The sequence below is a fragment of the Ranitomeya imitator genome, chromosome 1 (genome assembly GCF_032444005.1).
Source record: "Ranitomeya imitator isolate aRanImi1 chromosome 1, aRanImi1.pri, whole genome shotgun sequence".
NCBI classification, from domain to species: Eukaryota; Metazoa; Chordata; class Amphibia; order Anura; family Dendrobatidae; genus Ranitomeya; species Ranitomeya imitator.
Window position 1 is genome coordinate 891,161,914 of NC_091282.1, and position 15,843 is coordinate 891,177,756.

The 15,843-nt window shown below is 44.2% G+C and overlaps 1 protein-coding gene across 1 annotated transcript in view; it reads right to left on the reverse strand.

The window, feature by feature from the left end:
• Nucleotides 1–15,843, reverse strand: part of FRAS1 (Fraser extracellular matrix complex subunit 1) — an 845,787-nt gene that overhangs the window by 310,459 nt on the left and 519,485 nt on the right. The window contains exon 16 of the mRNA XM_069743201.1: nucleotides 467–604. Coding sequence (XP_069599302.1) covers nucleotides 467–604 — 138 coding nt within the window. The remainder of the gene's footprint in view (nucleotides 1–466; nucleotides 605–15,843) is intronic.

Sequence of the window (15,843 nt, forward strand, 5' to 3'; positions counted from 1 at the left end):
CAACTGTCAAGTTCCCTTTAATAAGAACAAATCAAAAGGTTAAAGGTCATTCCTCTCGGCCTACAGTTTGCTGATTAAAGGAAACTGAACAAAGTATATTCTGCTAAAAGGTCTAGAGATTATTGTGTTTCCATTTTATTGTGTTTCTATTGCTGCAAACTATGAAAGCTTTATTGGAGAACACTGCAGTTCCACTGTGTTTTGGTTCAGGCAGACAATGTCAGCAATGGACCGTTTTTTTTCTGTTAGTAAGATCATTAACATCAATTATTAAAAACTCTTATAGTTCATTTACCCTTTATTGTGTGTTATACTTTGCTATATAAAGTCTGGTTATGTTAACTTAGAATGCAAGATTTCCAATAATTACTTTTTCTTTGGTATTAATGCTTTCAACATACGGTATTTTAAAAAAAGAACCACTTTCTTTGACAATTTGTACGAAGTAGACAACCATAATTCCTACCTATACACACTCCTTCAGAGTTAGCATAATACCCCGCTGGACACTGTGCCACACATCTGCCATGGTGAAAGATTCTGCCTTTGGCACAGCTTAAGCATCTGTTGTCTGAAGAGCATGTTTGGCACGATGTATCACAATCTTAAAAGAAAAAAGAAAGAGGACATTAAGAAAGTAAACGCAATAAAATGGTAACGTACACCAAACTCTGCTGGCTGGATCTATACAAAAAATTGCTGTGGTATTCAATATCCACATATGGGGCAGTATGCACTCGGAGCTTAGATTGAGCTTGGCACAATGAAAAAGTGAAGCAGATGGCCATTCTAAGGAATAGGGGGAGCGAGCCAGGTCACTATAAAATGCAGTCGTAACAATTGTAATCCCTTCATTTTCTGAGTCTTCAAATTGGCAAATACTTTTCACTTTAAAAAGTAATAGCACAATTCGAAAAAATGATCAGTTAGTCTTTCCTTTTATTATGACATTTTACTATTTGACAACAAAAGCCATGTAAGAACTCAACTAACAATTAGGAATGAGATTCTAGATTTAGATAAACAAATCTACAATACTCAAATACACCTGGAACACAAGATCGGCATTTTGGTTCTCCTGGAGGAGAGTTGATCTGGACTCCCAGATCGTATTGGGCATTCTGCGCATATTATTCTATGCTAGGAAGCTGGTTAAACAAATCTACTAAAGAAAGTGCAGATAATATACATGTTGTTTGTATAGGAAATGTTTAAAGGGGATCACTCACATTGTGATGCATTTGTACTTCTAGACAAATTAGATAGACCAATCAGAAGAACACGAAAACCAATATGAAAAAAAGGATTAAAGAGTCTAAATGTAGGAAATGTGTATTAAAAAGCCTTTATTTGTGTACAAATAGATATGTGATGGCAAAGAAGAAGAAAGTATACACACATAAAAGTTATAAATATAAAATTTGAACCAAAGAGGTTCTACTGAACAAATGTAGCCCTTGAACAGATACTAGGAAAAGAAACAGCATTGATTGGTGTTGGTGTGGTGTCAAAACATACAAGGGTAACCCCAATATCTACTATATAATTGTCTAAGGGTCACTTTCGTCTTTCTGTCTTTCCTTCTTTCTGTCACGGATATTCATTCGCTGATTTGTCTCGGCAGCTGCCTGTCGTGGCTGCCGCGACCAATCAACGACGGCCACAGTCCAATTAGTCCCTCCCCTACTCCCCTGCAGTCAGTGCCCGCTCCATACTCCCCGCAGTCACCGCTCACACAGGGTTAATGCCAGCGATAACGGATCGCGTTACGCCGCAGGTAACTCACTCCGTTACCGCCGCTATTAACCCTGTGTGACCAAGTTTTTACTATTGACGCTGCCTATGCAGCGTCAATAGTAAAAGGATCTAATGTAAAAATAATAAAAAATTATTATATACTCACCATTCTTGCTCCTCGCGACGCTCCGGTGACCTCTCCATGCAAGCGGCAGGTTCCGGTGCCAACAATGGTATGGGAGAAGGACCTGCCATGACGTCACGGTCATGTGACCGCAACGTCATCACAGGCCCTGCGCGCCTGCGTGAGAAGGACCTGCCATGACGTAACGATCACATGACCGTGACGTCATGGCAGGTCCTTCTCGTGCAGGGCCTGTGATGACGTCGCGGTCACATGACCGTGACGTCATCACAGGCCCTGCACGAGAAGGACCTGCCAGGACGTCACGGTCATGTGACCGTTACGTCATGGCAGGTCCTTCTCGCGCAGGCGCGAAGAAGCTGCGGTACCATGGGACAGCGTCAGGAGCAGGTGAGTATTTCATATTCACCTGTCCGCGTTCCAACCGCCGCTCCGTCTTCCCATCCTCTTGCAGTGACTGTGCAGGTCAGAGGGCGCGATGACGTATTAGTGTGCGCGCCGCCCTCTGCCTGAACAGTCAGTGCGGAGAGACGGGACGCTGAGGAGCAGCGACGAGAGGTGAGTATGTGATTTTTTTTTATAGCAGCAGCAATACATGTGGCACAATGCTGTATGGAGCATCTATGGGGCCATAAAGAACTGCATGGAGCATTAAATGGGGCATCTATGGGGCCATAACTGCATGGAGTATTATATGGGGCATCTATGGGACCATAACTGCATGGAGCATTAAATGGGGCATCTATGGGGCCATAACTGCATGGAGCATTAAATGGGGCATCTATGGGGCCATAACTGCATGGAGCATTATATGGGGCATCTATGGAGCCACAACTGCCTGGAGCATTATATGGGGCATCTATGGGGCCATAACTGCATGGAGCATTATATGGGGCATTTATGGGGCCATAACTGTATGGAGCATTATATGGGGCATCTATGGGCCCATAACTGCATGGAGCATTATATGGGACATCTATGGGGCGATAACTGCATGGAGCATTATATGGGTCATCTATGGGGCCATAATGAACTGCATGGAGCATTATATGGGACATCTATGGGACCATGACTGCATGGAGCATTATATGGGGCATCTATGGGGCCATAACTGCATGGAGCATTATACTACGTGACTGGGCAAAATACTACGGGACTGGGCAATATACGACGTGACTGGGCAATATACTACGTGGACATGCATATTCTAGAATACCCGATGTGTTAGAATCGGGCCACCATCAAGTATATATATATTTATACAGTGGGGGAAATAGGTATTTCATCCCTTGCTGATTTTGTAAGTTTGCCCACTGACAAAGACATGAACAGTCTATAATTTTAAGGGTAGGTTAATTTTAACATTGAGAGATAGAATATCAAAAATAAAATCCAGAAAATCACATTGCATAAATTCTATAAATGTATTTGCATTTTGCTGTGAGAAATAAGTAAGTATTTGATCCCTCGAAATTGGATCAGGGAGGAACCGCCTTCAAGAAGAGAAATCCTTCAGTATGAGAAGCAAGGCCTGGTACTGGAAAAGGGGTTTTATAGGAAAAAAGGGAAAACTGAAACGTTCAATAAAATGTGGTCTCCATGGATTGCTATGGGATAGAGGTATCATGGGCATTGAGTGAATTGAAGTTCCAAATTGATGAAAATGTGACGTTGTTTACAGTCTTAACTGAGGGAATAATCACTCTATAGCTTTAACGATAGAGGTGTTATGCATTATGAGCTGTCTTGTTGGGAGGGGGAGGGGGAAGTTGGGACTGAGGGGGGTTGTTTAAAGGGGGAAAATTTTGTATTGGAAATAAGAAAAGAAAAAGGAATGTAATATGTCAATTACAATGTTATTCTTAATAAAAATCTATTTGAATTAAACAAGTATTTGATCCCTCTGGCAAACAAGAATTAATACTTGATGGCAAAACCCTTGTTGGCAAGCAGAGCAGTCAGATGCTGTTTGTAGTTGATGATGAGGTTTGCGCACATGTCAGGAAGAATTTTGGTCCACTCCTCTTTGCAGATCATCTCTAAATCATTAAGATTTTGAGGCTGTCGCTTGGCAACTCAGAGCTGGATGCATGACCATAGACATGGATAAAGAGTGAATGTTGTGATGTCAATAAGTGCACATACCCTTGAACCTGTGAACAACTAGATAAAACATAATATTGCACATGCATCAGGCGTGCATGATAAATCACCACTATACATTCTAAGTATCTTGTATCTGAGATGCTATGTCCAAAATAATGGATGGGGAAATACCTGGATAATGTAACGTCCTGCAGGCTGCGTGGCGCTCACTCTAATATGCGTTTCGGTGCATCCAGGTATGTGCAATTATTGACATCACAATATTCACTCTTTATCCACGCCTATGATTATTGAAGTATGTTTTTAGTCATCATCCTCTGATATATACGTGTTACCTTTGTATGGGTTGACACCACACCAACACCAATCAATGCTGTTTCTGTTCCAAGCATTTGTCCAGCGACTACACTTGTTCAGTAGAACCTCTTTGGTTCAAATTTTATATTTATATATTTTATGTGGGTATACGCTCTTCTTTGCCACCACGCACCTAGTTGTACACAAATAAAGACTTTTTAATACACATTTAATCCGTTTAGGCCCTTTAATCGTTTTTTTTTTTTTCATATTGGTTTTTATGCGAGGAAGCTGTTGGCCTATCACTTGCTAGACACTGCTGCCCATACTATTGGGGAACTAAAAACCTAAATAACCATATTTTACGTGTAGAAAGGGGTATATAAAAAGGAATGCATTACGTAACTGTGGCGCCCCTGAGGGTCCAGTCACCTCAGAGGTACTGCACCTCAGTCAGAGGTGTGGTATCCCACTCTCGGGTAAGGAGGGGGCACTATCCGGTACCCACACACTAGCATTCAACACCACACCACTCCAGGCCAGGGGATCTGGGCGGCCCCTATTTAGGGAGGGTCTCAGCTCAGGCCCGAGTAGGAACTAGGTAAAGGGTGTGGGTGGAGGAGGTAGAGTGACAGTTGGCAGTGAAGAGTTGTCATGGAAAGGAGAGTGAGGAGTAAGTCAGTTGGGAAGAGAGAGAGAGGAGTACGGAGGTGTCTGAGAGGAGCTCCAGAGAGAATGTGTCCTAGGGGCCAAGGAAGTGAAGAATCCACGTGTGGCGCCCGAATTCACACTGACCATAGTCAGGTGGAGGGACCAGGCCACAGTGTGGGAAAGGCCCCACACTAGTGGAGAGACTGTAGGACTCAGCTAGCAAACAGGAGGCTGTGGAGTCTGTATGTGCCATGGCCAAATCTAGACATAATCGCGAAAAAGGCAGCCACATAGGATAAAGGGGACCAAGAGGACGCCTGACAGGACCTGAGGCTGCTGGCTTAGGACACTGTGTCTAAAGCGCAGGGCAGGAAGACAAGGGCCAGTGCAGAGAGACGACCTGGAAAGTTACACAAGAAGGGGGTTCCGGAAAAGTGCACCCAAATTACCCAAAAGCTGGCTGGACCACGGACCCAGAGGACACAGCCCCTGGCTGGTGATTGTAACCAACAGACTGAGTAAAAGTGTGAAGACTGCACCCTGCTGTGTCCTCCAAGTTATTTACTGCATCACCTGCCCAGTACTACAACTGTTACCATCATCAAATTTACCCTATAACTGCCCTAGGACCCGCTCTACCAGTGGAAAGCTGTAACAACTTTGCTGCGTCACCATCAGCCCCAGTGAACCTGAACCGCAGAGTCGGCCATCCCTTGCTGAACACCACGGGTGGTGTCATGACTTAATCCCCTATAAACTATCCCCCATTTTTATTGCACGTCCAGGGCCACGGAGTCGGGTCAAGGCACCGTGACTTCCCCAAAGAACTGTCTGACCCGGTTCCGAGTACTCCACGGCCCTGGTGGGCGTCGAATAATTATGGTAGGATTTTTTGATCATGGCTGTTACGCGTACAGGTGGCGCATGTGGTTTTGTGGACCCACTGAGCCTTGGGGCTAGGCTGAACTAGGAGAGTCATAGCGAAGCGGCTATCAGGTGTTCACTGGAGCTCTTGATGGTGGAGTCAGGCTTAGCTGCAGATAGCAGCCAGTTATCACTCATAGGCAGACCCCAGTACTGCAGCTGCTCACCCGAGAGGTCAGGAACACAAACATGGATGGGACAAGTGTTCCGTTCAAACTACTAAGTTCAGGATCATCTGTAGAACGGCTACTAACACGGAGTCTCAGACATCACTGATTCAGAGAGGGGTTGTAGCAGTCCGGATATACGGGGTACTCAGATAGGCACACGTTCAGACACACAGGTTTAGGATACTGATTTAGGGACTAAGTTAACACAAACCGAGGGAGGAGGTTCAGGCACTGACTGCACTAGGACCAGGGACATCGGGTTCAGGACTGGGCGCACAAGGACCAGGGTTCTTGGGTTCAGGACTGGTCACACAACGACCAGGAACTACGGATTCAGGACTGGCCACAAAACAACCAGGGACTACGGGTTCAGGACTCTGGCTACACCAGGACTAGGGAACCTCATAACTTCACTAGGAGACCACCTCACTCACTAATGATTCACTGAGTTCCTTTGCACCTCCCTACTGGGGAAGATGCCTTTTAAACAAGATGCCTCACAGCTATTGCCTTGGAGCCATCTCACAGGTGCTCACTAATACTAAATGCCTTCCAGCCATTGGCTAGGGAATTTAATTATGCATGCGCACTGTCTCTTTAAGAGCAGGGGAGAGCGCAGTACAGCTGAAGACAGGGAGAATGCTGGGGACCACACCGCATGGCCAGGGCGTCCCTAGATAGAGCGGAAAGTGGAACCATGCAGAGGCGCTGGCAGTAGCGTTACAATGGCTACATATCCCCAGTTTACCATCCTCTATCCTACTCTGGGATAGAGTGATGGATCAATTCTTGGCCCCTATACACTGATTCTTCTATTATCAGGAGCAATTAATGATATATTTAATGTAGTATGCGTTAATTGACATTTCAGGTTGCCTTTATTTTTAATGGTTCTAATTCTTGTGGCTGTATGATAATATGGTTAGCCTCATTTTCTTTTTAAATAGGATTTGGAAGAGAAAGGTTATGTTACCCTAATGTACTTTCCTGTTACATTGTGACTGACTTGTATGAAGTTATTTTTCCTTTTTGTGTCTGAATCTAATCTTCAAAATGGGAAAAGTTTGTTTAATAAAAATGGTTAAAAAAATAATTAAAAAATGGACAGACATGTTTGCTGACTGGGTTGTTTAAAAGCATATGTCAAAAAAGTTGTGTATAAGTGTATTACTAAATATTGACTTCAACTATTAAAGTTTGTCTGGTAGAAGTGATAGAGATGAGCTATAAACACAACTATCAGTCTGTGATCAGAAAGAACATCAGCTAAAGTCATGGTGGCATGCTGGTAAAAGGAACAACTAATTACAGGTAGATCATCTAGTCCAGAGGTCCCCAACTCCAGTCCTCAAGGCCCACCAACAGGTCATGTTTTCAGGATTTCCTTTGCATTGCACAGGTGATGCAATTATTACCTGGGCAAGACTAAGGAAATCCTGAAAACATGACCTGTTGGTGGGCCTTGAGGACTGGAGTTGGGGACCTCTGATTCTAGTCAATGTCTATATGTCTATGATCAAACCTGATAAGCCATTCTATGTTCGCTGACTACAGATACAGTAGACATTATGGTAGTTACATCACACAATTACACACACAAAACAAAAATGCCACACAAAAAAATAAAATAAATGAAAGCACCACTCCAGCGTTTTTTTTTTTTACCCCTTTGTTAGACATCACATATTTAAGTGTAATACATGTATTTACACTTTCGCCGGTAGCTGTCTTCACCAGTTTTTAGCCCCGCTCTGGCACCACGTGACTGCAGTTGTAACCGGCCAAATCACACAGCACTTTAGGCCTGAAGTTGCGATAACTTTTTAAAATGTTTTAATGCAAATCTATGGGGATTCTGAAAGAGGCTCTGTAGCCTTGTTCCGAGTCCCATAAGCTTGTATTGAGAACAGCAACTTCTGAAACACACAGTGATCCAGCGGGTTACATGACGCCAGAGTGACAGGAGCGGGGCTAAAAATAGGTGAAGATGCCGACCAGTGAGTATGACACTACATGCATTACACTTTCATAAATGAGATTCCAAACAATGGGATTGAATTGAATTGAATAAAAAACAACAAATGCTGGAGTGGTGCTTTAAATCTAACAGTAGACCTTGTTGTTGTAAAATATGATTAGGTCCCAACTTTACTCATTGTCTTTGGAGGTCAGATTTTTCTCTCGGAGCAGAGAAATTGCTGGCTAGTTTATAGATGGAAAACACAAAATAGATCAATTTTATTGTATAATGCAGCCTTCCTCTTGAGGTATGTTATCTCAAGGGTGTTTTTGTAGATTTTCACCTGAGGGCCACCCTCCTGTGCAAACTACAGATTTATGTAGCCAATTACATTTATAAATAACTAGATGGTGGCCCGATCCTAACGCATCGGGTATTCTAGAATATGCATGTCCACGTAGTAGATTGCCCAGCCACGTAGTATACTGCACAGTCACATAGTATATTGCCCAGCCACGTAGTATATTGCACAGTGACGTAGTATACAGCACAGAGCCACGTAGTATATTGCCCAGTAACGCAGTATATTGCCCAGCCATGTAGTATATTGTCAAGCCACGTAGTATATTGCAGTCACGTAGTATATTGCCCAGTCACGTAGTATATTGCCCAGCCACGTAGTATATTTCTTAACCACGTAGTATATTGCCCAGTGACTTAGTATATTGCCCAGCCACGTAGTATGTTACCCAGTTACGTAATATATTGCCTAGTGACGTAGTATATTGCGCAGCCACGTAGTATATTGCCCAGTTACGTAGTATATTGCCTAGTGACATAGTATATTGCGCAGCCACGTAGTATATTGCCCAGTGACTTAGTATATTGCCCAGTGACTTAGTATACAGCACAGAGCCATGTAGTATATTGCCCAGCCACGTAGTATATTGCCCAGCTATGTAGTATATTGCCAAGCCACGTAGTATATTGCAGTCACGTAGTATATTGCCCAACCACATAGTATATTGCCCAGCCACGTAGTATATTGCCCAGTGATGTAGTATATTGCCCTGCAACGTAATATATTGCCCAACCACAAAGTATATTGCCCAGCCACGTAGTATATTGCAGTCACGTAGTATATTGCCCAGTGACGTAGTATATTGCCCAGCCACGTAGTATATTACCCAGTTACGTAGTATATTGCCTAGTGACGTAGTATATTGCGCAGCCACGTAGTATATTGCCCAGTTACGTAGTATATTGCCTAGTGACATAGTATATTGCGCAGCCACGTAGTATATTGCCCAGTGACGTAGTATATTGCCCAGTGACGTAGTATACAGCACAGAGCCACGTAGTATATTGCCCAGCCATGTAGTATATTGCCCAGCCACGTAGTATATTGCCCAGCCACATAGTATATTGCAGTCACGTAGTATATTGCCCAGCCACGTAGTATATTGCCCAGCCACGTAGTATATTTCCCAACCATGTAGTATATTGCCCAGTTACGTAGTATATTGCCTAGTGACGTAGTATATTGCGCAGCCACGTAGTATATTGCCCAGTGACATAGTATACAGCACAGAGCCATGTAGTATATTGCCCAGTGACGTAGTATACAGCACAGAGCCACGTAGTATATTGCCCAACCACATAGTAGATTGCCCAGCCACGTAGTATGCTGCACAGTCACATAGTATATTGCCCAGCCACGCAGTATATTGCACAGTGACGTAGTATACAGCACAGAGCCACGTAGTATATTGCCCAGTAACGCAGTATATTGCCCAGCCACGTAGTATATTGTCAAGCCACGTAGTATAATGCAGTCACGTAGTATATTGCCTAGTCACGTAGTATATTGCCCAGCCACGTAGTGTATTTCCTAACCACGTAGTATATTGCCCAGTGATGTAGTATATTGCCCAGCCACGTAGTATGTTACCCAGTTACGTAATATATTGCCTAGTGACGTACGCCACGTAGTATATTGCCCAGTTACGTAGTATATTGCCTAGTGACATAGTATATTGCGCAGCCACGTAGTATATTGCCCAGTGATTTAGTATATTGCCCAATGACGTAGTATACAGCACAGAGCCACGTAGTATATTGCCCAGCCACGTTGTATATTGCCCAGCCACATAGTATATTGCCCAGCCATGTAGTATATTGCCCAGCCATGTAGTATATTGCACAGTCACGTAGTATATTGCCCAACCACATAGTATATTGCCCAGCCACGTAGTATACTGCCCAGTGATGTAGTATATTGCCCTGCAACGTAGTATATTGCCCAACCACGTAGTATATTGCCCAGCCACGTAGTATATTGCCCAGTGACGTAGTATATTGCCCAGCCACGTAGTATGTTACCCAGTTACGTAGTATATTGCCTAGTGACGTAGTATATTGCGCAGCCACGTAGTATGTTGCCCAGTTACGTAGTATATTGCCTAGTGACATAGTATATTGCGCAGCCACGTAGTATATTGCCCAGTGACGTAGTATATTGCCCAGTGACGTAGTATACAGCACAGAGCCACGTAGTATATTGCCCAGCCACGTAGTATATTGCCCAGCCACGTAGTATATTGCAGTCACGTAGTATATTGCCCAGCCACGTAGTATATTGCCCAGCACGTAGTATATTTCCCAACCATGTAGTATATTGCCCAGTTACGTAGTATATTGCCTAGTGACGTAGTATATTGCGCAGCCACGTAGTATATTGCCCAGTGACGTAGTATACAGCACAGAGCCATGTAGTATATTGCCCAGTTACGTAGTATATTGCCCAGTGACGTAGTATACAGCACAGAGCCATGTAGTATATTGCACAGTGACGTAGTATACAGCACAGAGCCACGTAGTATATTGGCCAGTCACGTAGTATATTGCCCAGTTACGTAGTATATTGCCAAGTGACGTAGTATACAGCACAGAGCCATGTAGCATATTGCACAGCGAAGTAGTATACAGCACAGAGCCACGTAGTATATTGGCCAGTCACGTAGTATATTGCCCAGCTACGTAGTATATTGCCTAGCTACGTAGTATATTGCCTAGCTACGTAGTATATTGCCCAGCCAGGTTTGTCACAAGTTAAAAAATAAACATATACTCACCTTTCCGAGGGCCCCTTGTCGTCCGTGGCAGCTTCCGGTCCCAGGGTTGGTATGAGCGCAGGACCTGTGATGATGTCGCCGTCACATGACCGTGACGTCATGGCAGGTTCTTCTCGCGCAGGGCCTGTGATGACGTTGCGGCCACATGACCGTGACGTCATGGCAGGTCCTTCTCCCATACCATCTTTGCCACCGGAACCTGCAACAAAAGATGGCGGCCGGCGCGAGCGTCTACGGAGGGTGAGTATAGCAGGTTTCTTTTTATTATTATTTTTAACATTACATTTTTTACTATTGATGCCGCATAGGCAGCGTCAATAGTAAAAAGTTGGGGACACACAGGGTTATTAGCGGCGGTAACGGAGTGCGTTACCCGTGGCATAACACGGTCCATTACCGCCGGCATTAACCCTGTGTTAGCGGTGACCGGAGGGGAGTATGTGGGCGACAGGCACTGACTGCGGGGAGGGGAGTAAGGAGCGGCCATTTTCTTCCGGACTGTGCCCGTCGCTGATTGGTTGCGGCAGCCATGACAGGCAGCTGGCGAGACCAATCAGCGAATGAATAACCGTGACAGAAGGACAGACAGAAAGACGGAAGTGACCCGTAGACAATTATATAGTACATGGTGCATTTTGCCAATTAAAATTTTGATTATCTCATATATCAAATAAACTGTTCCCCATAAAAATGGTCACTTATTCTGCTGTTCAGGCTAGCTGCCCCATCTGTATAGTGACTCCAGCGGGGAACTGTAGATCACCTCCTATTCATTCAGCTGTCATTCACCACCAATCTGATATTGATTAACCATCCTATGGATAGGCCATCAATATAAAAGTAGTAGATAACAATGTGACCCAATAGCAAAAATGACTTAGACCCAATTACATGCAATTAACCCTGCTGTGCTGTTCGGGCCATAGTGACCCAAACAGACTTTTTGCGGCCCTGTAGATTTTTTTCTGTAAGTTTATAAAACTTGAGACTCCTTGACTTTTCCTCATTTGGGGGGACCTACCTATGAGTATTTTTTTTTTTTTTTGGTTACTTTTTGCTACACGCAAAAAGTTACACTTGTTGTGTTCGGGTCATAGTGACCCAACATTGTTTTTTACAGCTGTGAGGCCATATTTTCAGTGAAATAAAGGAGTTATAACCTCAGTTGGGTCTATTTATTGCATCTACTATTGTATATCAATTGATTAATTTCCTAAATTATTTCAATGGGGTCGTACATGCGCTCTACCGGGGGTATGCATTGAGATCTGCGCACCATAATAATGGCTTTATATTGATTATTTTTGGTGCGCAGTCTATTCTAAAATGTAGAGTGCATCCGGAGAGATCACTAGGTGTGCACTACACGTGTATATTATGTGCAGAACGGACTGCTCAGAACGCGCTGTCTAAGACTTTTTTTTTTGTAAAGCTGAGCTGTAAAGTCTTGCAAATAATTTTTTTTTGCTAAGTAAGTCTGTCTTCCTGGCTTATCTGCTTGTTTTCAGAAGGGTTCTTATCTTCTCTGCTCTTATCAGTACACATATGCTAGCCCAGACATGTTACCTTTCAGTTTCTTTGGAGAGCAGCTGTGTGCTTCTACCCCCATGGCCTCTTGTGGCATCAAAAGAAAAAGATGCAGCTATTGCCCTTCTACTTGTGACAACAAGACGAGTATAACCTGTTCTGGTTGTAAAACATTTCTATGCAAAAATCATGTGTATTGTTTTTCATGCAAGAATCCGTAAATTTATATGATCATGTAAATATATTCACATTGTAATGTTTATTATCTTTAATTTTTTATCACAAAATGTTTGATTTGATTGTTTTTTTTTTTTGTTTTTTTGTTTTTACAAAATATGTGTAGTTTTCTATTTTCGTTTTGCTCATTGGATGGATCTGTTTTTTCAGAATAAAAACAAAAAAAAAAGATTTCTAGTTCATTTTTCTTTTTTTTTTTTACTACCAAACATGTTCACAAACAGTCTAGTAAGCAAAAAGTATTAAAAAAATGGAGTTAGAGTGTCTAAAATCAACGTTTAATAAGCCGGGTCATAGTGACCCGGAACACTACAAGTGTATAGTAAATGCGAACAAAACAGCAGGGTTAAAAAAAGGGTGGACAAGCGCTTCAAGTTATATAAAAATACATGAGATGAAGGGGCGTGTCCTAGCTGGCCATGTGAGTGGAAGCAGGGAAGAGTGCTCCTGCTGCCATAAGGACAAAAATCCTGCTTTAACCCCGATTTTCGGGTAAACTCACCTAAATCCGGCTGGCTGAAGGTCCGGAGAGTGCAGCAGTGCGGAGCAGCAGGTCCGGAGTCGGCAGCGATGACCAGGAGGCGGCAGAAAGACGCTGGCACCAGCGATGCAGGAGCCAGCCAAGATGGCTCCAATGCTAGGGAGGACGCCGAGAAGGAGAACGCCGCATGTCAGCGGCGCATGGAGGTGGCCGCAAAGCTGCAGCAGTATGCCAGAGTGGAGGCTGCTGAGGAGGCAGAACCAGGATCTGGAGCTGGAGCTGACCAGGAGGAGGAAGCAAGCAAGGCTGAGCAGCATGAGGAACAGAGGGGGATGGAGAGAGGCAGCATGGCTGGGGCTAGTGGGGGACCTGAAGCCATATCACAGGGAGAGGAGCCGACTCTTAGAGATGTTATCACACTGATCTCTTCATGTCAGCAATCCCTGAACTCCTTGGCCCAGCAGATGCAGGAAGTTAAAGGGGACACGGCACAGATTAATGCGGCTCTGCAGAAAATGGACAAACGTATAGGGGTGGTGGAGGAGAGGGTGAGCACGGCAGAAGATCACATAGTTAAGCTACAAAAAGCTGAAAAGAAGTTCGCCCAAGCAATAGCCGAGCTCGCTGCCAAAAATGAGGATCTGGAAAATAGATCCAGAAGAAATAATATATGTATAGTGGGGCTGCCTGAAAAGACTGAGGGGAGAAATCCCACTGAGTTTGTGGAGAACTGGCTGCTGGAGAAGATTGGGAGCACAGTGTTGACAAAAGTCTTTGCTGTTGAACGGGCTCATAGGGTCCCGCCGCAGCCCCCTGCCCCAGGAGCAAATCCCCGTACCATGCTTGCTAAAATACTCAATTACAGAGACAGAGACATTATCCTTAGAAAGGCTAGAGAGATGGAGGATCTGACGGCTGGAGGTCAGAAAATCGCCATTTATCCGGATTATTCCGCTGCGGTTCAGAAACAGCGGATGAAGTTTACTGGAGTCAAGCGGCGACTGAGGGAGCTGGGAGTGCAGTACTCAGTGATGTTTCCCGCCAAGCTGAGACTGGTGGCTTTTAATAAGACCCACTTTTTCCTGACACAAGAGGACGCTACCCAGTGGCTTGATACTCATGAGAAAAAACTTAAGGGAATGGGCGACTGACATTTCGGCGAGATCCAGTTGGGATTTGTTTTCTCTGTCGATGGAGGAGAGTTCTGCGCTCGTTAGCAATGATTAAAGAGTTGAGCAACTGTTGGGGGTTTTGCTGGGCCATATTGAAGGAATGGCCGGAGGGGACAGTACCAACTACTAAGTACGGGGGAGGAGGGTTATGCTGGGTACTGTGAACTGGTTTGGTACTTTTTCTATATGTTAATATAAGTTGAAATGTTAAGATACAATAAAGTGAAAGTTGGGGGGGAAATTGTGATTGCTATGGCAGCGGGACGCGAATGGAGAGGGTTAAGTAAGGGAGAGTGTTCGCAGTGGGCAGTGGAGCCCCACTCTTGATGAGAGGAAGAATGCGTTATATTGGGGGGGTTAAGGGGGGCAAGTTGGGAGGGGGCAGGGGAGGTGGGAGGGTTGGGGCAGCTCATACTTGGGAAATTGGATACTTTAAGAAATGATGAGCCACATGATGGGAGATTGTATTAAAATATTGAGTTGGAATGTGAGAGGTCTGGCAGATAAAACACGGCGGGCGGCAAGTCTGCAGTATGTCCGAGAACAGAAGGTCTCAATGATATGTTTGTTAGAGACACATTTAGTGCGGGAGAGGGTGAACATATTGAATAGGCGCTGGATACAGAGGGCGTATCATTCTACTTTCTCGACGTATTCTAGGGGTGTGTCTGTGTTAATACCTGCGGGGGTGCAGTATGAGGAGGTAATGGTAAAAGAGGATGTGGATGGTCAGTATGTGGTGGTGAAATGTAAAATGAATGGAGTATTGATGTGTATAGTGGCAATGTATATTCCGCCCCCATACTTAAGCAAGAAGATAAGAGAGGTGCTGGAGAGGGTAGAGCGCTGGGGACCGTTACCATTACTAATTATCGGCGACCTTAATAATATATGTGATGACTTTTGGGATAAAAACAAAAACCCCCAGAATAGGACGGCGGGACATACCACTACGTTTGGGACTTATGTCGGGGAAGTGGGCATGGTTGATTTATGGAGAGTTAGGCATATCGGGGAAAGGGCGTATTCATGCTACTCACCAGCTCATGGTACGCTGTCTAGGATTGATCTGGCACTGGGTAACCGATTACTAGATACGATGGTAAGGGACGTGAGATATTTACCTAGGGCTCTCTCAGACCATAGTCCAGTTGAAGTGGAATTTCGATCAGTGGGGACACGGAACGGGAGCAGAAGGGAGAGGAAAATTCACCCTAATTGGCTACACAGTATAGACTTGGAGAAGATTAAGAAGGAATTGGTGGAATTTTTTTAGATAAATGAGGGTAGCGTAGATGTGCT